This window comes from Cygnus olor, chromosome 3 (genome assembly GCF_009769625.2).
Source record: "Cygnus olor isolate bCygOlo1 chromosome 3, bCygOlo1.pri.v2, whole genome shotgun sequence".
Taxonomy (NCBI): domain Eukaryota; kingdom Metazoa; phylum Chordata; class Aves; order Anseriformes; family Anatidae; genus Cygnus; species Cygnus olor.
Window position 1 is genome coordinate 60,932,176 of NC_049171.1, and position 25,514 is coordinate 60,957,689.

The window sequence follows — 25,514 nt, forward strand, 5'->3', positions numbered from 1 at the left end:
CCTGTATTAAGCACATAAGAAGCAAAATTGTGCTCTTAATTAGATCACTGTGATGCATATAGAAGGCCGCAGAAGTTGCAGTCCCTGAAAAAGCCCTTAGTCTTTATAAAAAGCGTGCACGTGGAGGGCATCTGTGCCTGCGTATAGAAATGAGTGGGTCACAGAGTTAAAACTGTTAAAAGAAGAAGACACTCTGTTTTGTTTTGTGCAGAGAAGACCTGGTATGTTCGTGGTTCCCTTTGTCCCACCAGACTGCTTGGTGCTGCTGTTGTTCTTGCACTCGGGAGTTTCAGGCTGAAGTGTGCTCCCAGGCAGAGCATGCGTTTGTGGCAGTTCAAAGTCAGGCCGGGTTTGCTTTTAATATGTTCAAATTCAGGTTGTTTTCTTGAGTTCCTGACAACATTTTTTTTCTTTCCCTGTTCAGAATCTTCTTACCAGCTCCATTTTAAAAATGCCAGTGTCGGAAGAGGATGGTAGTTTTCACAAAACATTTGCCGTACCTAGGAACAGGCCACTAGCTAGTCCACTGCAGGTAACAAAAAATACCCTTTATATATATATATATAAATGTCCTTTATGTATATGTATATGTATATATGCCTAATGCTTTCTGACAGACTGATTTTAGGCTGTTGGATAAGGGACAACATTCAGATGAACATGGTTGAGGATCTCAGCATGCTTCTGGATGCAAGGAGATGGTGCTCAGAGCAGTGCTGGGGAGCTGAGCGTGGCAAAGCCCTGCACGTGGGGTGCTGCATCTCAGCAGGCTCCGGTGTTGCAGGGGTGGGATAGTCCCTGGCTGGCTTTCACACCGCGCCAACCATTACTCACCAAAGCAATTCCCAGGCACGGTGCGGGAGCTAACGTGGGCCGGAGGCTTTTTCCTGCAGACTTGTTGGACGCGGTTGTGCTGTTTTGGAGAGCGGGAGGGTTTGATAGTAGGGCGCTGGCCAAAACTTGTTAGCCAGCCTGGGGCGGGAGGAGGGACTCCGGCAGCCACGGTGCGCAGGTTCGGGTGCGCAGGTTCGGGTGCAGCCGGGGTTCCCTGAGCGCTAGCTGCGGCAGCACACTGGAGGTGCAGGAGCCTCCTAAACGCTCCTTGTACGTCCTGAGGCCTCTGAGCTGAACTAAATGTGCGACACTTTTAATGCAAGACAGATGTCAGGCTGGGTTTTGGGCACGTAGGCTTCTTCCAAGTGCTAGCAATTGTATACATTTGCTATGCTTTTGCTGTTACATCGGGCCTGATCCAAAGCCCACCAAAGGCATTAGCAGCCTTTTTGTCAATTTGTGTAGGCTTCAGATCAGGCCCTCCAACCTCTTTCAGAGAACAAAATGCAGTGTAGATAATGATTAATTGTACTTTCACCACAACCCTTCTTTTTGAGGTGGATGAATAAGTGATTTTACATCCCTTCTCCACATGGGTGAGTTGAGGGAGAGCGTGTCATTCCCCAGAGTGAGTCACTGTCAGACTTTTTTAATTTAATTTCCTTAAATTATAACTCCACAGTTCCTGACTTTCAGAAAGATAGTCCACGTGGCTAGAACTTTCTTTCCCCTCTCTCTCTAAAATTTACAGTAGGGGTTATTTGCAGTAAAAAAGAATGAACAAAACCTGGTTTAGATTAAGCATCTCTAGCCTGGCATTATAAGGATATTAAAATTTCACACATGTCCCCGTTTTTGCATTTCAAACATCAGTAATATATGCTGATGGCAGTAACAGAACTGTGTGAGAACTGGATTTTTATTTCGTAGGAATTCCATGATTTCATCACCCATTTTCCCTTTGAAATGTCAATGAAACAGCCTGAAATTTAAACAAAGCAAACCACTTCCGGATGAAACATTACAGTTTACTGTGGAGCAGGTTTACATTTTGCATTGTAGAGTCTTTTGGTGAGAACAGCTTCGGGGAGCAGGGTCGGTGTCTCCCCTCTGCAGGGGGGTGTCCACAGGGGCAAAGACTCACACTCACACTCACTGATTTGCTCTTTGCTCATGAGCTGCACCACGGTGGGGGTCCAGAGAAGGGTTTGAAGACTCGCCCTCTCCCTGCTATCTGAATTCAGGGCAGTCGTTTGGGGACTGACCTCGAATCATCTCATGGCGGAGCAGCCCAGGGCTCCCACTCTGTGGGCACGTGTGCCTGGGCTCTCTGGTGCCTGGCCACATCCAGCACGCGGACCCCAGGCTCCGCAGTAGACTTAGGGCAAAATTTTCAGGTAGCTAAACAGAACATGGCGTGGGTTGTCCTGTTACATGGTGGTTGCCTGCGCTCTGCCTGTAATAAAAATGAAGCATCTGAGGCGCCTGTAGAGTAGGATCTTTTGATCTTGGGTATAACAATGTTATGTTTCCTGCTATCTAAAAATAATTTCTTTACAAGCTGCTATAAACGAAAGGGCTTGTTTAACCTACTCTTCTAACTCATGCTGGTTTTGGCCAGGAAGTTTATACAAATAAGGTTGTGGGCTATTCTGGATCCCATTCTTTAGTCCTTGGTCAGGAAAAACCTTTAGTTTTGCATGCTAAAAATCAGGTATTCTCATTGTTTGGATAAAGATGACTTTTGCTTAGGTAGAACTGAGTTAAAAAGGATTTCCCAACTCATCTGTGTTTAAAAAGTGTTGAACTGAAAGAAAAAGCAGTTGTAAAAAGCCCCCAAATGAATACTTAGTTGCGGCTTCTTTGTGTACCAGTATGAAGGTAAAATTATTCTACTTGCCAATGAAGAAACACTGAGTGTTTCAACTGAAATGTAACCTAAACAAAAAAAATGAGGTTAGAGGCATATGTGTCTGCAGCATAGACAGGTTTTTCAGAATGAAATACAGTCATTTCATGACAATGCTGTACTGGGTGTCCACTGCTGCACAGTCTTAGTGCCACAGCTATGAGGGGAAATCTTCTTCCCCAACAAAGCTTGCTTGGCCCCAAGAGGGGAATTTGGTGTCATACAGCACCAAAAAGAGCTGTGGTCTGGATCTGATTCATGCCAGAACGGGTGCGTTGCTGTTGTGTCCCTGTGTTTCTCCCCATCTACAACAGGGCAGCCGTGTGCCTATCTTGAGGACACAGCCTGTCTAAAGGGTGCAAAGGTGCAAAGCAATTGAAAATGCTGGTATTTGCGCTTCATTTTTGACTTGTAGCATTTTGTACGTGATCAGATTTTAGCGTCTTACTGTTCTGTGCTTTCCATCTTTTTGTTGTATTGCCCATGTACACGTATTCACACGCAGACACATGGATGCACACACACTGAACTAAATCCATCGATTCCATGCAGGTAGAAATGAAACACCAGGGAACTCGTCAGGGTGAAATTTAATTGTGGCTGCATATGTTTACATTGCTGCTGTTAATACTTTGGGACTGATCCAACAATTCTTACTGAGGCAAATTCTCATTGACTTCAGTCCAAGTACGAATTATAGCACTCTTTCCACATTGGGATATGTGCATGGAGAGGGAAGAGAGAAAGAGTGCTACACTTTTTTTTTCCCCAATACTCTTTTAATTGTTCCTAAAATTCTATTTTGTTTTAAATTTCAACTTACATAAGAGGGAAGTAGTATGTTTACCAGCCTGCAACATTTTTCATTGCTTTAGTAACTTGCACCGCATTTACTTAAAGAAAAAGATTCATGGCTAGCCATAAGCTCAGCAAAGTGTTTGATTACTTACAAACGTTCAAAGCAAACTCTTAAAGGTATTTTTGACCGCATTTTGGATGCACAACTGATCATACACAACTTGGTAAATGATAGCTGATGACCGTATCAGTTGGCATGATGTGATTCACCATCACTTGAGAGGAACAGCGTGTGACATCATTCGGCAGGCAAGGGCAGGATATAACAGCACAGGGAATGTGGCAGTATCAGTATTACTTGTCAGAACAAAGGGAGAAAATGTCCTTAAACCCAAGGAGTTTGGGGTTCATTCTCATTTGATCCCCTCTGTGTAAAACACTGGGTGCAAAAGCATCTGTGTGTAGAACCTTTCTAGTAAGGTGTGAAGATTCAGCCTGCATTTTTGTCCTGCAAGGCAAATCTTATGGTTTTGCATTGGGTATTCTCTTTCTGGCAGGAACAAGAGATGTCTTGCCATCCCCAGGTGTGCCTAAGCATGGAATTAGTCTTACACTGCATTGCATGGACCCCAATATTTTTGCTTTATAGTGGTAGAGTTAGTTACAACCAGTGTTCTATATTTTTGTCACTCATACCACGCTCAGTTTCAATGCAGGGAGATCTTGGCCTCACTAGGAATTTTTTCAAGTGTTAAGATTCTGGGGTAGCGTATGAAGCCCACATCGAGGCAGACTGATGACCTATACAGAGCATTTGCTTGAATTGCACCAAATAAGTGGTTACATAAAAACTATGTTTCTGGCTGTTCCTGTCTAAAAGTTATGTTTTATTTCTCATTATGTTCTGTAGCCAGTCAAACAAGTAGCAGTACATAATTCAAACTATCCTAACATAGACATTTTAACAGTTAGAAAAGTAGGCTAAATTGTAGGCCATCCACCTAACCCTGCAGGCTATCAAAAGACACCATGAAATGGAGCCTTTTAAGAAAATAGCGCTGCTTTGATATCTTCTTCCCCCAGTAACAAAGGAAACAACACAAGGTAAAAGCCCTGCAAGCTAAAGAGAATGTTCTTAAACCCATAGCTCCTGTCACTTTCCATTTTTTAACCACAGACTGACACGTTTCAGCTCGAATTTCCTGACTTTCAGCGGTTTATGTAACCCTTTTCTTTAAAGAGTAAGTTTAAAGGATTTTAAAACAGTTACTTGGTTAACCTTTTCAAGAGCATGAGCTGTCATTAGCCTTAATTTTCTCCATTTAAAAAGCAAGTTGTGGAATTTCATTTACAGCTAGTTGGAAGACAGAGCTTATAGGCGAGGCAGCAGGCTCTCCTGCAGCAGCAGACCTCAAGAGGAGCCTTTCTCTGGCTTTCCTCCATGCCTCTTTCAGGGAAGAAAATCTCAAAGTCTCATACTCTGCTTTGTTTAATCTAGGGAAAGGGGAAAACATGCTGTGTTCAAGTCCTGTGAGTTTCAAGATTTACATAGCAAAGAAAAGTAGCTGTGAAGTTCTCCCGCACCAAAGTTATCTGTTCTCTCCTGATCTGTACAGGAGCTGTGCTTTGCGCAGGTGAGGAAAGCAAAGGGAGGTTGGAAGGTACAGGTCGGTCATTGCAGGTTTTCTTCCCAGAGCAGCAGAATTTAGGTTGTGAACAGTTCAGGAGTTGTAGCTGCCACGAGCAGGTGATGGTCTTGCAGCTTTCAGAAGCTGTGGAGCAGTTGCAGAAAAGGGAAGGCTTGGCAGTCAGCCATTTGCAGCCATGTGTTCTCATCTGTGAATAAAAATAAAATTACTTAAGGTCCAAACTAGAAGGGTACCGAAGATCCTAATGTGAGTTGCAGGTGCTCAGACCATTTCCATCTCTCCCCCATGAGTCTTACTTAGAAAGCTCATACTTCTCAAACAGGAGTTTTGTCTGAGTAAGGGCTTCAGGGTTAAGCTCTTAAAAGCACCATCAAATAGCTCCGCCTAGCACTGGTATCAGGCTTTTAATAAAAGCTGAAGAGTTTGGCTGTTTTTTTCTTGCACATGTAGCAAGCTGTATTTCTGAACAACTGCAGAAACCACAGAGTTTGGAGAAAGTCTGTCCCACGCCCCAGAGAAAAACTCGCAGAAATAGTACTCTGCCTTAGGAAATGGAGTGGAGTAGTAGAGTTGTTAGCTGGTCTTTGCTGTCTGCTCGTGATCAGTAGAAGAGCTTCCCTTGGTTCTGCATTCTTACGGAGTAGAAAACCAAACTGTTATGCATTATATCCATCACATCCTGCTGGGAAAATCCTTTGTTTAGGGCACTGGCATTGATTGTTTCAGTGCTTAGGAAGGAATACTGCGTTTCTGTTGTAAGCCTTCTCTTCTGTGGCATGTTCTGCAGATTTGGCTAATGTGACGCAAACGTATGTAACACCAGCAACTTTGCTGGAGCTGCTGAAGACATCTGTCAGCGCAGCGGGGATTTAAAATCTGTCTTTTAAAATATTTCTTTGCCCAAGCACTCATACAGCACTTGCAGCAGTTGGCGAGCTCTGCAGGGCACTGCTGCAGTGGCGTTTGGTTTTGCTCTCCCGTCACAGGCAAGGTGTCGTGATGCAGGAACTCTCGTACAGCGCATGAAGAGGCAGGCTCGAGTGCAGAGAGTTCGAAGAGCACCTTTCCAGAGGCTTTTCTTTCCTTACTCTTGCCTGTTTTCTCTAGATGGTCCAAGTTTTTATTTAAAGTGCTTTAACTGGATATCCCAGTTACAGCTCTGACAGCTTGTTTACTGTTCATATCTGCCCAAGGGCAGCTGAAGGCACATTACAGGATAAGTGAGGTAGTCCTGCTGCCAGGAGAAGGATGTGCTGGTAGGATTACTGAGGTTAAAAAAAAAAAAAGAAAAGAAAAAAAGAACCGGGGAGAACAACATAGCTGGAACTGTACCATGGGTCTGTAATTTTATGCTATGGGAACTCACAGTAGCATACCTTCTTCTTCCCTTACTCCCAGTTTTAATTTTAAAAACTGCTGTGCATGGAAGAGAAAAATGCAGCTATGGAAATACTGGCAGACAAGGCTTAAATTCTTTTAATTAACAGCAAAATTAAGAGTAGTGTCCTGCTCTTTGAGCCAATAAAAGACATATTTGGAATGAATCATACTGCGGAAATCCCTTTCTTTCCCCACTGGCTAGGGATTTAGGTGCCAAAAGGAACACCTCACTCTTAGACGGCTGAATTTAAGTGGAATGAATCCCCTGAACTGATGAAAACATGCACATCAGTATCAGTGGGTTTGGGGTCCGGCCTTTTGGCTTCTAATTACAAAGCTTCTGCATTTCCATCCATTGATCGGCAGAGTTGGACCTTTAAAAGTGATAGGGGAGATAAAATGAGCTTTCTCCAAAAGGAGTGTTTTAACTGTGTTTCTGGGCTGTTTTCCTGCATGCCCCTAGCTTTTTGCCCGGTTCTCTTCTCTTCTGATGAGTCTGGGAAGCGCTGTTGTCTGCCGGGCACTGACGCTTTCTGGTAGCAGAGCGCTGTCGATACTTGCTGAGACACTGACATGGAAGGAGACAACGTGTTTCTCAGCCTCCAGTTTTGCTTCCCCTTTTTACTCGGTGATCCCTAAGCTGCGGGTGTTCAGCCCCGGAACCTGGGTCGTGAGACCCAGCGCTCCCTGCCAAGGGTGGAAGCGGAGTTTCTCGCATTCAGATGACTTTCACACATGCCTCCGGCGCTGCGCTGCAGGGCTGGCAAGGCGAAGGCATTGTGCTTTGTTATGTACTTGCTGCTCAGAGCCAAGACTTCACACAGAATATGTTTATTAAAAATGCCTACTGTAAATGTTATGTGAGTTCCCCGGGATAAAATTGAAAATTCCCAGTAAGTAGGCTGCTTTAGTAAATACACCACTTTGGGTCAAATTCTGCATTTGCCATCTTCAGTGAGACTGGAAAGTTAGTCTCATTTTATATATTGCCCTAGGAGGAAAAAAAAAAAGTGTAAGGTATTTCTGGGAAAATAATACCAAGGTTGAAACTCAGTGAGGCAGCCTGTCCCACACTGTCTCTGCAGCAGAATTTCGTGCAGGCAGGAGTTGGGGATCCGACTGATCCTCCCATCGCTTCCCATGCCGACTGCACCCTGATTCCCCAGGGTGCTGGGACACCCTGGGACACCCTGGGAGAGGGCAAGGGGTTACAGCCCATGCAGCTTCTGCTGCTCCTCTGACATCAGGCTAAGCGAAGACCAGGCTTTAGGTGGAATGAGTGACATGTAGCAGCCTGCTGAGATGTTGGAGATAGCAGGATACTGATTTTTTTTTTTTTCTTTTCTAAGCACATGGCTGTTAATACAAAGAGCTCAGTGTAGATACTAACAATTAAGCCTAATTTATGAAATCGGGACACTACTTGCCTGAAGTTACTTCCAGTTTTTAAAAATTGGGCTTTTCCTAATATGTTTCCAGTTATTTAGGGGACTGCTGATCTAACTTTTTTAGACCAGTGCTTTGAAGCTTTGGAAGATCACAGGGAAACATTGGCTGGACACGTATTTCTGTCCTTCAAAATGATGGATATTTTGGAACTACCAATTGCTTTTGAGGTGCACAGACCAAATCTGACTTCTAAGTAAGACTAATGGCATTGCACCAGCCATTAGCTTGATACCTGATTGATGCAAATGTCTCTGAGATAATACGGGAAAGTGCGTTAGTCCCACTGAGGAGCTATAGGAGGTTGCAGGTTCCCAGCTGATGTAGGCACCTTTGTAAAAGTTACCCTGGAAGCTGTCTAAGCAAAACATAAGAGAAACTGTGGCATGTCCCATGCGTGTCTGCAGCACACAAAAAGTGTGTCACACCTGGTTTTGGCTGTGGTGTGTACCCGAGGCTGAGCCACAGCACAAAGTATACAGCCCACTCAGGCTGAACAACACCAGAAAGAGGTGTATCATGTTTGTTCACTTCACAGAGGTGGCTTTCCCACAAAAAGCTGCAGAAACTAATGATTTGAGGTCAGGCCTTGTTCTCCTTCACACGGAGAACTCCTACTGAAACTCGGCAAGAGTTTTGCTTGCAAAGAGATGTCAGGAGCAAAGGCAACATTTGGAACATGTCTACAGGGAAGAGAAAGCCATGTCTGGGGAATCGCAGAGGACTAGCATGCTTGTCCCCATCTTGGTTGTGCTTGTTCTTTGGTTTTGTCCCTTTTGAGCCTGTAAGCTCTCCAGAACAGGGAACCTCCATCCTTGTGTCTGTACCAGTACCCTGATTAGGGCAAGTAATGAAATTTATCTACATTTTGTATGTTGCAGAGCCTTTTGACCATACATACGCACCAGATAACACTGTTTACAGTCTGAAGAGCATTCTCTGAGAGCGTAGTTTAAGGATCCTCTTGCACAGCTAGCAACTAGAAGGAGCATCATAAAGAGCCATGGGCATGTCAGGACACTTCTGCTCTTAGCAGACAGTTTGCAGTCCACTCATTATGCTTCATCCAGTGTCCTAGTTATTGGGAGGGCTTTGGCCATCTTGTTGAGTGATGTAGATCTTGAAATGCAAAGATGATTCTGTTGAAAGCAGACGGAAACAGATTTGTCTCCTGATTTGTCTTTGTTGGTGGATCTTGGGCTTAGACCTTCTTAACCTCGAAGAGTACTTTGACCCCCCTGTTGGCAGGCAACCTTCAGCTGAGGACAGCTGTGTGCTTTTTTGGAATGCAGGGCGTTCATGCAACTGCTTCTATATAACAATCTAGTTTTTATTTAGGGCTTAATGAATACCTCAATGTGGAAAAACAGATGGACTGAGTAAGTGAAAGAGTTCAAGAAATAAAACAAAACGTGTGTTTAAGTGTGTGTGTTATACTGGTAAATTCCAGGAGCTTTGAAATTTCTTTACTGTTTATAGCTCAAGGCAATGCGAAACATCTCGCATGTGTAGTGAGTAAATAAACACACTGCACACAGCCTTCTGTGCAGATATGTTTATCTCACTTTAACATTATACTAAATGGTGTCTCTAACCTCCATAAATACCACAAGAAGTAAAATGGCTTACTTGATAATTAAAATGCTGTTTCTGCCAAGGGTCCCCCCACATCTCTTCTCTTTTGCCAGAGGAGCTCTGCTAATGGGCACGTGCTAATCGCTGCGCACAGGTGAAAACAGCTTTGAGTGCAGGCCTGTTTGTTAGCTGTGGTCAGGCCATCGGGATCATCGGGGTGGTTCGGGGAGTGCAGAGGCATTGCAGCTGCATCGTTAGAATGAGGGCTCAGCAGTCATTTTTCTGTGGTTACTGCACCAAGCATAACTGAAGGTTTTAACCTGCCTGTGCCCTGTTGACTGTAAAGTCCACCTGCAAATAAAGTGTCTGTTTAGACCTTTAATGGAGAGGAAAGATAAAAGGCGAGGCTGTAAATGTGGACTTGTAGAGAAGAAACCGAGTGGGAACTTGGGAGGTTTTGAATCCTGGCTCTGCTGGGTGGTCTGGTCTGCCCATCCCTCAGGTCGCAAGCTGGGAAGCAGGGACAGCATGTTTTTGGCTCTTGTGTCAAGGCTTCACTTTCTGTGGAGATGGCACAACATCCCGCTGCAGGTTCGCGCAAATCTTAATGGCAAGTTTGCAGCTCAAGGGACGCAACCAATTCACTTGATGTTCACCCCAAATCTCCCCACTGTTTCCTTCCAACTCAGCATCTGAACAACGCTTGGGAGTCGGCGTCCTGCGGGAAGATCGAGGACCAGATGGCCCTGACCGACCAGGCGCGCAAGTACATGGCCTCGTTCCCAACCCGGACTCTGGTGATGTGAAAGGGCCGACGGACTTCTCCGGAGAAGCATTATGGTTGTCAAACACTCCACGTTCGCTGGGAAGTCCCTGTTCCTCTGCGTGAAGACTTTCATTGAATGGGAGACAAGCCTATCTTTGTTGTGGTACAACAGTTGGGAGCAGCACGAAGTGCATTTAGTCACTGAGCATATATATTCTTGTTGGATTTCACCCAACTTAAGAGGATTTTTTTTTTTTTGAGTAAGTGATACTTGCCTAAATTATTAGGTACTAAGTTTTAATCAGTAATTAATGATCTTAAGTGCAGACTTATAATACAGGTAATTTTTTTTTTGTACTTTCTGAGATCAAGCAGACCTAATGCACCAGTATTGTTATTTCAGTGATGTGCTATTCAGGGGTGGGGTTTTGTTTGTTTCTTTTTTATTTTTTTATAATAAAGAGCAGGTACTCAAACAGATTTATTTTAAATCACTGAACAAAATGCATTGGTGTAAAATACCGAAGTGAAAAGCATTACTACACACGCTAGTCTGTGCAAAGGGGGAAAACTGATCCAAGATCGTGAATGCTCAGACGTCCATGCCTCTTGAAATACTCTTTCATCCTGTTTATGGTTCTAGACCATTATACATTGTGTGTTTCTGTTGGGGGGAGTTAATTAGCTTGCTTTAAAAAAATATTACTGTATGAAACATAGATTTATGAGAAAAATTATATTTTTATTCAGTAATTTAATTTTGTAAATGCCAAATGAATACTGTGTTTTGCTGCTACAGACCTTAGCGTGTAGACATGCTGCTAGTGTAAAAGGAGCAGTAGAGCTTTATATGGAAAGAAAACAGATGTTGATGTTAGCTAATTGACTATGCACTAGCATTTCAGACCTTTTTATTTTAAATTTTTTTTACATCATTTATATTTTTCCCTTTTTTTTATAAGCAATATTTTTGAACACTGTTCCTGGGAGATTTTTTTGTCTGGATGTGTTGTTTTGTTTCTCATTGGTTTATAACAGCATGCATTGCACCTTCACATGTTTGGGAGAACACTGTCTTGTTCATGTTGTCTGTTTTGTTCCATGTCTAGCTAATTGTTCCCTAACTTGGGTCTTGTGTACTGAATCAGGTTCTTAGAAATACATGGTTCTTTGTACTGCCATACCAAACCTTTATCGATATGGCAAAACACTGATTTTATTTTATTTTTTTTAATTTTTATTTTTTTTAATAACAGCCTCTGACTTTGCTGCCTTAATAGCATTTGGTGCAGCTTCATCTGCACTTAATTTTTTATATGACAATGTACTGCCTTGTAGATAAATAAAGTGTGTTCTTTTTTACTTAAACCCACATGGTCTCCTAATCTTGTTTGTCTTTAATGTTTTGGCAATGTTGTTATAGGCAACAATCAAGCCACGAAGGTTTTTTTCCAGCACACTTAGATAAGTGAGGAAGAGAGTTTTGCACACCATAGGTAGCCTCAACATCCTCAATTCTCATTGATTGTTAACAAAGTTGAAGGAGCACAGCACAAAACAGTAGTTGGCAGGTTGTGGGCTCAAGGTGCATCTGTAGGGACACCAAGGTCCAGATAAGCTTCAGCTGGTGGGAGGGTAATTGCAGCTTGTATGCAAAACTGCTGTTCTACCAAAATACTGATTAATCTATTCCATCATTTAAGACCATCAGATCAAGAATCAACTGAATAAGAGCAAAATATTCTGGAGCTCCAGTGCTGTGGAACAAACTTTTTCACACCTGTCTTTCTTAAGAAACCAGAGGTGAGAATATAGTTCGAAACCCCACTGCATTATGCTCCACAGCAAGTTACTGGGCAGACCTGAGGACATTCAGCTCCAGAAAAGCTAGAAAATATAAACAATTGGCTTCTTAAAATAATGAAAGAAGCATGCAACTTGCAAGGAAGAATTTTCATTTTATTTAGGGGCCTTAAAATGCATCTTTTGCTGAGGTTTCTGCAAGTGCTCCAAAGTCATTCCTGAGAGCGGACTACAGCTCTGTGAAGGAATCAATTGAGGTCAGTTCCAAAAGGTCTCTGAAGGCTGCTGGCGAGGGCTAGGGTGCATCAAAGCCCCATGACTGTTTGGGGGAGAGCTGTCCCAGTAAGGACATATAGGAATATTGTTTGCAGCTCTGCTGCTGCCGTGCTCATACAGAGCATCCCAGGGAGCATCACACTAATTTTAGAAAGGGGAACCTGAGCTTTCCAGGATTGGGAGGTTGGCAGGAGGAGTGGAGGTGGGTAGATGGAGAGAAGAAGGACCAGTTTCCAAGCCTATGTAGCGGAGGGACCCAGGCAGAGGCAGCCCCTAGGTAGTTTAGGAGCAGTTGCTGCAGGCAGGCCCCCAGCGCAGGGTATGGATTACAGAGGAGAGGAAGTCTGCGGGAGCGCTTGCATTTGTGAAGGTTGTGGGCTCAAGCCGTAGAAACACTTGTGCAAGATGCATAAGGGGACTGCAGGGCTTCATGGGGTGCAACTTGGGAAGAGGGAAAGGTCTGTCTTTGAGGCATGCCACAGCTTAAGCAATGTGTTGCAGTTTAAAGGAAAAAAAAAAAAAGGAAAAAGAAACACCAAGCTTACAACAGGTCTTAGAGGCAAAGCTCTTGCTTTGTGAGGCTCCAGCTGTAACTGCACCAGGCATGGCAGAGTTCAAACAGGTCATTATCCAGCACCTTGTGCAGAGCAGTGCCAGGAAGCATGGCGGCTCACTCTGCAGGTGCCCAACATGAGGATTTTCTTCTTCCTATGCCTTCAGCTGATTTAAAATACATTTTTAACATGCAAAGTCATTGCAATAATTTTGTTGTTGATGGGCACACTTACCTCTAATATGGAGGAAAATGTTTCTTTTTCTCCTCTCTCATTTCACTGAAAATGTAAACCACTTGCTAGATTAAGGGTGATTTGCATATGATTCTGCATGCATGTGGCACTCAGCATGAGCGAAGGAAAAGGCTTTGTTTGAATGCTGTAGCCCAGGAACATGATTATTTTTCCTCCACCAATACTCGGTAAATTTCCTTTGCAACAAAAGTGCCACCTCCTACAAGTATTTCTCACACAAGTATCCCACAATGTGACTGTGTTCTGTTTACAGTCAAAATACACATCTTTCCTTCAGAGGTCCAAGAGGTGTCCTATGTGTCTGTTAAACTCTGTATTGAGTATTGACAGGCAGGCAAGATTTAACCTGAGTCAGGTCCCTGTAAATGGTCTTGGTGATAGTTATTTGGCCTTAAGTGGCCCTTTTTGCAGGTGTATAGCCATCCCAGACTCATTTAAAGCTAGAGTAACCTACCAAAATGAAGGGAAAACAGGTTCAGTCAAGTTCTCATTTAATGGAGGGTAGATATTTAGCTCAAATTCCTATTAACCTTTCTCTTCACCGTAATTACAACTTAATAATGTTGTAAGTGGGAATTCTTTTGATTTCTGAAAAGAATGTAAATTATCATTTCAGCATGTGCCATTAATTAAAAACGAAGAGGCAAAGGAGCCAGGGCAAAATTGAAGGAAAATACCAGACTGTGAGGTGTTTCCCAGCTAGACTATATAATTCTCTAGCTTTCCTCAGCACACTGTTCCTCAGTAAAATATACTCTATGCAGAGAGTCCCAGGGGTTCAAGTCCCACAGGTCCTACCTATGTGAAAGCTATCAGCCTAAACTGAAAAAGTGCCAGAGCTTGGAATGTTTGGGGAAAAACAAACAAACACACACACATGCAAAAAAAAAACCAACCAAACAAACAAAAAAAACACTACAGCTTGAATGAATGAGACAGACATTGTCATTAGAAGCCAAAACAATAAGTCTGCTGAGGGTAAAGCACAGAGTGCAGCACTGAATATTCTGTAGCAGAGACTGATCTTCCAAAAAAGCCAGAAAAAGTTTTTTTTCTCAGTATTTGCAATCTTGATCCTCATCCACACCAGCTAAATCAATGGCCACCAACACTCCCTCAAGCCTACACAGCCAGTCATGTAGGCAGAGGGTGTTTTGTAGAGTTATAGGGTTATATATGTTGATGATATATGCTATCATTATAGTATTCACTTCCTCTTACTCCTGCCATATTCAATTGCATTTCTGCCTTAGACCTGATTTGGGACAGGGATGATGACAAAGGACAGAAAGAAAATCTGTTAATAGAAATTTGTTTTAAAAACCCTATCCCCCAAAGTGGAAAAGAGAATGTTAAAATACTTCAGTTTGGGGAAGAAGGAATGATTCTGAGGCACTGTTCTTCATCTTACGCGTTTCCTTTTTCCCTGGCTTGGGTGGAGTCAGTCAATAGCCCAGATGCTGCTCAGGCTCAGCTGGGTGGCTTTTTCCCTGAGCAGCCAGGGAAAGACCGTGGGCACATCTTCCAGTTACTGGGATAATGTCTTGGTTCAAACAGAAGCTGCTGTTCCTGACCAAATGTGCTTGTTCCCTTTGTTTGATTCTTTTCTTTGAACTTGACTTGGATATTTCAGACATTTTCACTGAAGACCCCTGGTACCATTGTAGACTCTATGCTTTCTTTGCTCTTAGTGACTCATGCAGGTAAGATAATGAAGATAAATCATAAAGGTCCAAATTCTGCCTTCAGACGTGCTTGCAAGCTGGCACTGGATATACAGCTCATTGTTAAAGGCTGGAAAATGCAGCCACTCCACCATTATTTTTCCATAAATTATTTGTGATAATTTTACTTTTCACAATCCTTCTTGACACCTAACATTTCTAGAAGGCATCTTTCCAATCCACTTGAGTATCACAACAACTGCTGATGTTATTTTATTTTTTAATGAGTGTCTGCTTCTCAGGCTGCATGGATTCCCATTTATGAGCTCATTCGACTTACACCTGAGGAAATTTCATTCCATGGAGAAACAGCTTTCCCTACCTGATCAAGTTACTGCTCATCACTACAGATGCAACAGGCACTCTTCACACACATCTGCCAGAGAAGTGTTCACCAACAGCGAAGAAGAAAGTTTCAGGAAGCTCTCCCCAAGCAGGTTTCTACCCTAACCATCGAGACCACCTCTGTATCTCCCAGTTCCTGCCAGCCCAGCTGCAAGCCCGCCGTGGCTGTCCCGATAAAGTCAGCAATGTGAGAGTCTTGAAAGTGTGCATGCAGGTGTGCTTTCCTGCAAGCTCTATCTCTGGTCGCTGCCTCTAATGTTTCATTAACTCTCTCATCAGTGTGCATCAATATAGGAGTTATCTGAACTCGGAGGGAGGCTGTAGCTATTTAAGCAATGGGTTTTCAGCATCTGGGTTCCTATTAGCTCTAGGCGGAGACCTCAGAGGCACCGGCTCAGCCTTCCTGTGCAGATAAAGGTGTGCACTGCGCCGCTTGCATCTGCTGCTGGGTGGGAGATGGAAACCTTCACAGGATTTTCAGCTTGTACCTGACCAACCAGTGCTCACTGCACATCACAATAAAACCGAGAAATAGCCATGGTTTGCTTCAGTCAGAGGTCTAAAATATCTTTCAGTGAAGTAATGGAGAAAGGCAATGATGCTTTTCTTTTCCTTTCAGCTCTGCTCATCCTCGTGGCCATCCTTGGTCTTCCCATAGCTGCTTCTGGCAGACTCAGCTCCATTTCAAAGTACATTCCCATTACTGGGTTTGGCCCAAACCCCACTAAAAACTATTTGCAAAAAATAGCTGGTTTCCATGACCTCAGTGATTTCAAGCCCATACTTCATGTGGATGGAGAATATGGATTACTCCCTTCTCACAGCTGACAGGCCCCAGCCACCCCTCTCTCAGGACAGGCCCCACATGCTTAGGCCTGTAGTCCTGGTACCCCCGGGGTAAGGGATTGCCCTCGCTGAACAGCAAGCTCAGGTTATAACTGCAGTACTGCCTTCTGGTCAAGCCCCATCTGTGCACCACGACCTTTCACTGGGGTGACTTCGCCTCTTATGGTAGGATCTGACTCACCACCTTCTCAGCAGGGCCCAGGATGGGGACGATGCCTCCTGCAGCCCAGTGAAGGTCCTGTGGTGGCTCCCCATGGGGAGACCTCCTGAGTTAACACTGATTAAGGTATGCCCTTAACTTTTTCTGATCAAAGAGGTTAGAGTAATCCTTTCTTCACCAACCTCTGATTTGTGGCCACATCCTCTAACAGAAAACACATAACAAACGCCATTCATATGGCGATAAGCTACAGAGCCAATGTGACAGTCAGCCCGCCATCACCGCTCTAAAAAACATCTCTTTCTAGTTCGGATTTTCATTGCACCTGTGGCACAGCTAGTTCGGATCTCACAAAAAGCCCCCCAGTTACAAGGGAGGAGTGAGCCTGACACACACCTGCCCCACAATTTTGCCACAGGCATCATAAAGCAGCAAACTCACTTACATGATGATTAAAATAAGCTGCCAGATTTTTTTTTCCTATTGTTAAGTTGTCACTTCTAAGGCTTGCTACACGGTCTGACATACAAAAAATAGCTGTTACCATCCTCTCTGGCACTGGATCAATGGAACAACCAGGTTTTTATATGACAGCTTGAATGGATAGAGTGTGAAATTTAAATGATACCTCGGTTTGCCTTCCTAACTGTCAGAGGGGTACAAGTTCTTCTTCCTTCCTCTTTAACACCAGTAACTGACTTTTTTTTTCTTTTTTTTTTTTTTTTTCCTCTGAAGGATTTTCAATAGCAGAAATTGGTCTATTGTTTAAAGGACAGGAAGTTTTCCAGAAGGCCTTAAGAGCCCATAGGCTTTTAAAGCTGACAGTGAAGGTGTTATAACTTCAGCCTTGCTATGCCAAAGGAGGTTTTTACACCCTAATCCAAACTTCCCACTAGATCTGAGGTTTGGGAATGCAGGAAAGCCTGGTGGGTACACACATAGGTTTGGTCTTACTAGTTTTCTATTTGCTGTGCATGTAAGTTGGCAAAGGGCAGGTTGCCCTAGTTCTGGAGCAATGCTCCAGAAAAGTATTACAGTGATGGAGATGTTATGAGAAGCTGCATGTCACAAAACAATGCAACACAACATTTTGCCCTTGCATTTTCTAAGTCCCTGAATCTCCTGAAGAAGTTTTCATTCCGATGAGAACTGCTGTAAGTCAGCAAAGGAGAAGCACTGACTTGCCCCAGGAGGTGATCTTTTTCTGTTGTGTTTACTCATGTTAAGTGCATGCAAATACAATCATCTCTCTATATATATGCAGTTACTTATCTGACTAAAAACTGTAAAGATGTTTTACTGAGGAGGCCCAAATCATTACTAGCAGGTTGAACGTATCATAGGTCTTATATCACATGCTTTGGTAATGGAGACTCTTGGCCACCAGAACAGAAATCGCAGAGGATAGAATTCAGACAAACATCAGACTCATAAAAAGAGAAAACGATCCAAACAAGAGGTTGCTGTGAGAACATCTTCTGCGATGAGAACTGAAACTGCAAGTCACTGGTTTTCATTGAAAGCAATGCAACCAAGAGTCTGAAATCAGTCATGTCCCCCAACTGATGAGTCGTCTGAAAATCTGCCACCTTCCAGAATACATGGATCTTGAGATCTCTCATCTTGCTCATTTGTGATCACAGATTTCTGTAAAAGGGTATCTCTTGTTTAAAAACAAATAAAAATAGAGATTCCAGGGGGAAAAATAATGTCTGAAGTTGTCCAAGACATTTTCTTTCACCCAGTGAATAATAGATTAATTTTTAAATTTTTAAATTTATGTTGCAAGTGATTTCACACAAGTCCATTTACAGAGGTTTGTCCAGATACACTGCAGCTTAGAGTGGACTGGACTTAATTTCACAATCATGTTTTAACCTAATTCATGCATGCCTGATGCAAGCATTTCAACTAGAGTCAATGGGAGTAATCATGTGAATAACACATGAGGGATTCGGCCTGAAAATCCCTACTACCATCATTTGTGGGTCAAGGTTGGTCTGCTTGAGGAAAAGCACAATGCAGTGACAACAGTGAATGGCCTTTACATGGTCCATTTCCGAGAGATACAATGATACCACCAAACCACCAGGACTGTAGGCACATAATGAAAAGTGACAATGCAGTCATTTGTGAAGGATATAAGACAGTCACAGTAGTTAGGGCAACATTTGCATAATCACATTAACTTTAAGGACCTACTTTAAAATTGACCTAACAATGGTTGTCATTGTTTAAAGCCACAGCTGTCCATGCTGATCTGACAATATGCTTGGCCAACTTGTGTTGCAGCCATCTTCTTCAGGAGGATTGAGAAAGTTTGACTGAAAAAATCATGGGCTCCAGGACATCCTGTGAACGCTTGGCCTCCCATCATGGTTCCGGTATCTGGGAATTGAAGGGTTTCAAAAGTGTACTTTTTTCAAGCTGTTTTGTTTTCATTGGGACTGAAGTAATATATTGACATGGCTTTCCTTATTTTTCAGTATTGATCATAAAGGTTGTGTAATAAAACACACGCGGACTAGTTGGTAAAACATGGATGGTCTAAGCCTTGGTTATTTGAGATATGTATGAGTTACAGCTAGGATTTGAAAAGGTCAGAATGTTTTACTCATGGCATGACGTTTCAGCCACGTGGTCCTTGTACACATATGAAAGAGTGGACTATTTCTGTCTTCATATGTGCTTTGCACAGTCATTTTCCCCTGCAAAATTGCTGATATTTAACCAAAAATGTACCTGGGAAGGGTTCAGTAGAAAAATATTTACTTAAATTATCAATACATTTCACGCTAGCTGGCCATATGCAAAGTTATGATGAAAAAGCAGATTCTTACTACCTAAGGTTTCTTTTCTTTGTTCTCATTAGAAAGGCAGCCTTTGTCCACCTTGAAAAACATGTTTATTTTAAGTATTTTCAGGATTCTCAGTCAAGCAAGGTGGTACTGGATTAGCTGCAGGGAACTTCAAGTTTCAGTTAGAGTGTGTCTTCTTTGAATAACGCTAACCACAGGTAAGAGAATGACTAGAACACATACTCTAGACTGGAAAACAAATAAAGAGAAATGTCGAAGAAAAAAAAATGTTGTAGCAGAAACGGTTCAGCCCTTTCTGAGAATGAGGTTGAGGAAAACTAGTTTTTCCTTGCCCTGTTATGCCTAGTTAGCATAGCCCAGCATAAGCTCATGAACTTTAACTGACTTTTTGTTTTGCATTGCATATACCTGTGATTAAAAATCCATTTAGACTCCACACTCTCACTTGGTCTTAAACCATGATACCAAGTTGAAATTATTTTTATATCATTTAAAAGGGAGAAGCTCTCCTGCCTCCACGCTGTGGATCTAGGACTTGAAATTTTACAAGGGCATATTGTTTGTGATTCCCGTTCCCATGCAGATCCACACAAATTTGAGCAAGTCATGACCTCTGAAGATTTAATTTGGCACACGAGTGGCAGAGGCTCACTACAGCTTGACAGCTTACCTCCTTGCGGAGCCTCTGGGCAACGCACACCAGCCATTGGAGGCTGCAGCTGGCCATCTGTGACCGTGCTCCTCGCCCTCTGGGGCTGCTGCAGCATCACACAGCAGCTCAGCTCAGCTCAGCTCAGCTCAGCTCAACTCCTTCCATCTTCCAAGCGGCCTCCTGCTGTCCCTCACTGAGGCTAACGGGGAAGGATGTTACCTGACACAAGTGCAGAGGGATACAGAGCAATGCAGGTACAAAGACAAGTTGGAAGCAATGGGAACTACTGGCTAGGATCCATATGTAAATGTGTGTATGAGTGTGTGCACGCACATAAATGTGACTGTGTAATGAAGATTAGTCTTATCATGCACATAGAGAAAAGTGGGGAGTGAGAGGAGGGTGAATTAATTGCACAGAGAACCTCAATTCTGACTCCCCTAACTTTGAAGTACCACACTCCCAAGCCTTAATGGTCTTTTAATTTATACTTTAAATGATAATTTTTGTTTTGATTATTCAAAAGATGGGCAACATTTTACACTAACACTTTACATTCAAGCAAAGTAATTGAAAAGATGCAAATGTCTATAATGAAAAGATATGCAGAATGCACTTCTGTGTTAAGCACGGGTAAAATGAATAAGCATATTAATATAGGCAAAGCTTCATTAACCACAGTGTTATTTAAATTTCAGGCACTTAGTACTTCATGAGGATCAGCATTCTTTCCTCATACTCATATCTGAACATATTAAGTCTACTGGAATAGTTCAATATCATTACGTGAGAACTGCAGATACAGCAAAGATAGGGGTGAAATCTATGAAACTTCTTCAGAAACACCTATACCGTTTCAGCACTTTTATCCTGTTTCAATACTTCAGAAAAAAAAATACTTTGGGTCTGAAAGAAAATACAGATTTATATCATTTAGACTCACAAGCATTCATTTTCCCACACCAAGGAAAGCCTCAGAGGTGAATACTGCTGAAAAAGAAAATGCAATGGTTGTGCAGTACTCTCTTCTGACAGTCAAAATCAGCCTTTGGCAGGTTAAATGATGTAACACTTTCATTTGATCTTATTTTAGGTATCCCCTATAGCAGTCCCTTTATCTTAAGTTAATATCAGGATTCATTATTTACTTTTGGAAATCAGCAGTGTGCTACTTATACAGTCCCATGGACTTGGTTATTACCAAATGCAGTTCTATTGCAATGAGTTAACCATATATTTAATTATGCAAAAAGTCTTGCATATGTTCATGCAAATCAAATAGTAGAGATCGAGGACTGAATAGATATTTTTCAATGTGACAAGAATGACATGAATAGCCCTGGGATTTCTGTCTAGTGACACTCAGTATTTCACAGGAAAGATTAAAATGTGTAGAGCACATAGGTATGAAGAACTTGGGAATCGATCAACATGCTGAGTAAGTGGAGTGCCAAACACCTTCCCATCATTAGACATGTCTGGCACCACGTGTCTATCAAGAATATTTATGCATTCACACAGCAAAACACAAGGAAACAAATGCCATTCCAGCACACCGTCACATACAAACCCATACATACAACACGGTTAAAACCTGCCTTAAAACAAAACTTTACCAAGTGAAAGCCTAACAATAAAACAGCATAGCTTTTAACTCAGACCTTCTCCACTAACTTGGTTCATTCAAAGTTTGTACAACCAAAGAGGAAGTTCTCTTCAGAAAATCACACTTACCTTTTGGGCTTGGTTCATTTGAGGCAAAAACCTTTTCATTTGTATAAGTGATCTGCATTCATGTAGTTCAGTTACTACTATTTGCTAACAGATTAGAGTATTTCAGGTTTCAGCTCCACCAATTTTACACAGACTATGCCACTTCCACAAAATCTGTGTGTGCATTTGGAGAGCAATTTGAAATGATGTCAAATAAAAGCTCACAACAACATAAAATTGCCTATTTACAAATAGCACCTATTGGGAAAAAAGTACAGACAATAAATGTCACAGTAAATTCAACCTGTCTGTAAGATGAGAAATAACTAATGCATCTGGACATAATACAAGGCATAGCAATAGCATTATAACTGCTTTATGTAATTCCCCAAACAAAAGAGATATAATGAGTCATTTATCTAAATGGCATCAATATTCTGCCAAACATAAGATAACACTGAAGAGTGTGGATAGAAAGTTCGGAAACCCATTCAGATACGATGCAACATAGGATCATGTAAGCGCTCATCAGCTATCATGAAATGTGACTCATTTACAGCACAGTAAGACAAAGTTTATAGGGAGAGCAATATTTTTTATTAGACTACTTGATACAGCTTCTTAGACCAATAGTTGAACCAATGCAAATATACCACAGACTTTGTTTTTCTCTGTAGCAGATAGCAGAATCTCATCTATGTCCTTAAACAACCACAGCTACAAAAGCATTCATAAATTACATGAGACACATGGGACAAAGTGGTGTCCCATGACTATATGTGAAACTAGCATTGCGAACTGAGTATTGACCAGACCCTCCTACACAAAGTTAAATGTGTCCTTAACACCACAGGTGAGAAAGTCCAAATATCATAGAACACATAGGAGCACACTGCCTAATAAACCTGATAAGATCCTTGGTTCAACTATTATTACATCTTGCCTTGCACAGCAGATGGTGGTGCCTGTTGTGGTACAGACAGGTGAGATGGTGAGATCCATCTACAAACCAGCTCAGTACACAGGGTACTGCAGGTCTTGACATGTGAGATTTTCTTAATCTTTCTTAATACCAGTTATTCTGTAGCCACCTACCCATGCTATGTACATAAAAATACACTGCTTACAGGAAGATGAGCATGAGAAGGTCATTGTCAGCTCAAAATAAAATTAATATAAAAATAACATCAAACCAACTACCTACTCTAGAGCCCTCACATATTTCATTGCAATATGCATGTGGGCTATTTTCAGCTGCTGTAACTTGCTGATCTCCATTTAGCAACTTCTGTATTTTTTTCCTCTTTATAAGGCACTTTGAAGGCGTGGGGCTATACAGCAGTGATGTAAAACAACTATCTTAGAAAACAACCTACATTAAACATCTGTTTGTATCATTAAATAAAAAGGGCAAAAAATCAGATGGCTTTTGTTTCTAATAGTATTTCCAAAGCCCACACAAACATTACATAGCTCTCTTACTTTTCCATTGGATATCTTTCTTCCCTCTGCTAAAGGTCCTTTCATAGAAACTGTTAACCTAGCAAGTCTTACGCTTTCCTCACATAAATACCTCCACTCTTACTATGGCTGTTAAATTGTTGCTTATTTCTATCACAAGAGCAATTAAAATATCAAGGAGAACCTTATTGTATGACACAATGTAACACAACCCCAGAAAATTCCCATTGTGCCAACCAGAATTTGCTGTTACCAGATTTATTTAAGAGTATTGTATTGTCAGGAGAATAGATCCAGCATCTACAAAGGGTCTCTGTGTTGTCTGCTGCTCTACTACTGGTGATGAAGGTACCTTCAAGGGCAGATGAGACTATTTATTTTCATCCTACACCAGCACATTACGACATAAACCTATAGGGTCTCTGTGAGAACTTCTTTTGTGAGCACACATCAAGCCATACAGTTAGTTCCCCCATGCAATCCTTTGCCTTGTATTGGATTATTGGAAGAAATACAACAGCCCTTCTGTCAAGGAAATGCACTAATGATATGGCATGGCATGTATTATAAAGTGGCTGCTTGTCCCTTCTGCATAATGTCGCTCAGTTTGGGATTCCTTTTGGGATTGTGTCTTCTAAAACAAAGAAAGGGAAGTGAAGGGAAGGGAAGGGAAGGGAAAAATGAAAAGAAAAAGAGAAAAAGAAAAGAAAAAGAGAAAAAGGAAAAGGAAATAAAAAGTAAAAAGAAGAAGGAAAAAGAAAAGGAAAAAAAAGAGGGAGGGAAAATTCTCAAGCTATTTCTTCTGAGTTGAGAACTCCACACCGTGGCTAGGCACACAGAGCCTGCTGCCTGTTGTGTGCTTTGCCATGCTATGTGGCAATGCAATAACTTTGATCCCTGGGGAGGTGAAGCGGAAGTTGGTCTTCACCATTAAATTTTTTTATAGACAGCAAAGTCCATCCTTCCACCTGCATCCAAAGCACTGAGGCAGCTGGCAGAACAAAGTGCTAGAGAAAAATAGTTGACCAGAATCTATCTGAAATTGCCAGCATACAGGTGCAGTCTTGTTTTTCATCTCAGTCGCAGCAGTCCCTAGTGACTGTCAATGTTTTACTGAGACTAATTAACCCTTTTTTGCCTAGGGGGAACCAACTTAAAAACCAACACCAAAACAAAACAAAACAAAAAACACCACCCAAGCTTAAAATTACATGAGTAAAGAAAGCATATCTAGTCCAAAACAGTGCCACAAACTAAAAGGTTGCTACAAGGGTGAAAAAGAAACAGCCAATGTATGAGGAAAACTTCGCATCTTGGGATCGCCGAGGCTGTTCCAAGCACTAGCATGTTGCTTCTCACACCTGAATGAGGAGGTAAAGATAAACAGAGAAATCACCCACTGCTGAAGCACAGCCAGTGCTTGAGTGTAAAGGAGGAGTTGTTAGAAAGGAATAGTAAAACTAAACAATAAACTTGGATAAGTACTGTAGACAGGAAGTCAGGAAATGTAAACAACTGAGAAGATAAGAGAAAGATAAGAATTTGAGGATAGATAAGAATTCCCAAAACTCTAGCTTGGCTGAGACGTCAATATTAAACATTCCTTTGGATCTTCATGAAGAAGAAGTGGCCAAGGAGCTTTCCAATCTTTAACCTTCTTGCTCAGAGAAGCCAGGAAATACAAATGATCTGTGAAAAAGACAGGGCCATTCCTTGTGATGCATTTTCTTGTGCTCCTTCTCGGCCCAGTTGTTCAGGTCCTAAACTATGGGTTTGCATTACTCCCCCGGGGAGATTATTCCACAATCCCAATGTTAGAATTTTTCCATTTACATGTAGTCTAAGTGACGCTTCTCATTTTCATCTCATTCCTGCTGCTTATAACTCTCCCCTGAAAACAAAATATCCATCATTACTTTTTACAAGTTTCAAATATGTACCTCATTTTCATTCACTGAAATAATTTCACTCATTTCACTCCTGGTGATGCCCAAACTCTGGTTTGAGTCCCTCCAGCCATCCACTGCAGCCACAAGGAGGAGAGGTTCTCGCCTCCTGCCACCATCACCTGCCACCGCAGTGCAGTCATCTTGGCATGATGGTCTATTATTCCCCTTCTAATCACACAGTGAGCATGTCTGACTTCACTACCAGAGAACTTTTGTCCCTTGTGGAAAGTATATTTGGTCCAGGTAACTTTTTACCCCAACACAAGTTTTTCCACTTCAGCGTTATTTATGACCCAATCACACTTTTGATTTGTCACAAATAGAAATAAACTGACAGCTTCCCATCCACCACCAAAAAAAAAGCTGAGCTAGACCACAACAGAAAGGCCAAACAGGTTAGCAGCCTCTGGGCTTACTTTCACCTTCTTCCTTTGGTATGACCACATTAGCAGGAGAGGAAGGCATATGCAGGAAAAATAAGGGAGACATTCACTGCCTTGCTCTGTTTTTCCGCCAAGCTTTCGTGATTTCTGTGCCTCAGTTTCCAGGGTGCAGATTACAGAAGAGTGCTCTGCAGCTGGTCTCCAGCTGTGACAAAAC

The 25,514-nt window shown here is 42.2% G+C and overlaps 1 protein-coding gene across 5 annotated transcripts in view; it reads left to right on the plus strand.

Annotated features, from left to right (window-relative positions):
- Nucleotides 1-11,722, plus strand: part of MYB (MYB proto-oncogene, transcription factor) — a 28,256-nt gene extending 16,534 nt beyond the window's left edge. For 4 of the 5 annotated variants that reach the window (XM_040553105.1, XM_040553108.1, XM_040553106.1 and 1 more), the window contains 2 exons: nucleotides 425-532; nucleotides 10,281-11,695. In XM_040553105.1, coding sequence (XP_040409039.1) covers nucleotides 425-532; nucleotides 10,281-10,397 — 225 coding nt within the window. In that variant the 3' untranslated portion in view covers nucleotides 10,398-11,695. Of the gene's footprint in view, nucleotides 1-424; nucleotides 533-10,280 lie in introns of all 5 variants that reach the window. The other variant, XM_040553109.1, reaches the window with a different exon arrangement.
- The last annotated feature ends 13,792 nt before the right edge of the window (nucleotides 11,723-25,514 follow it).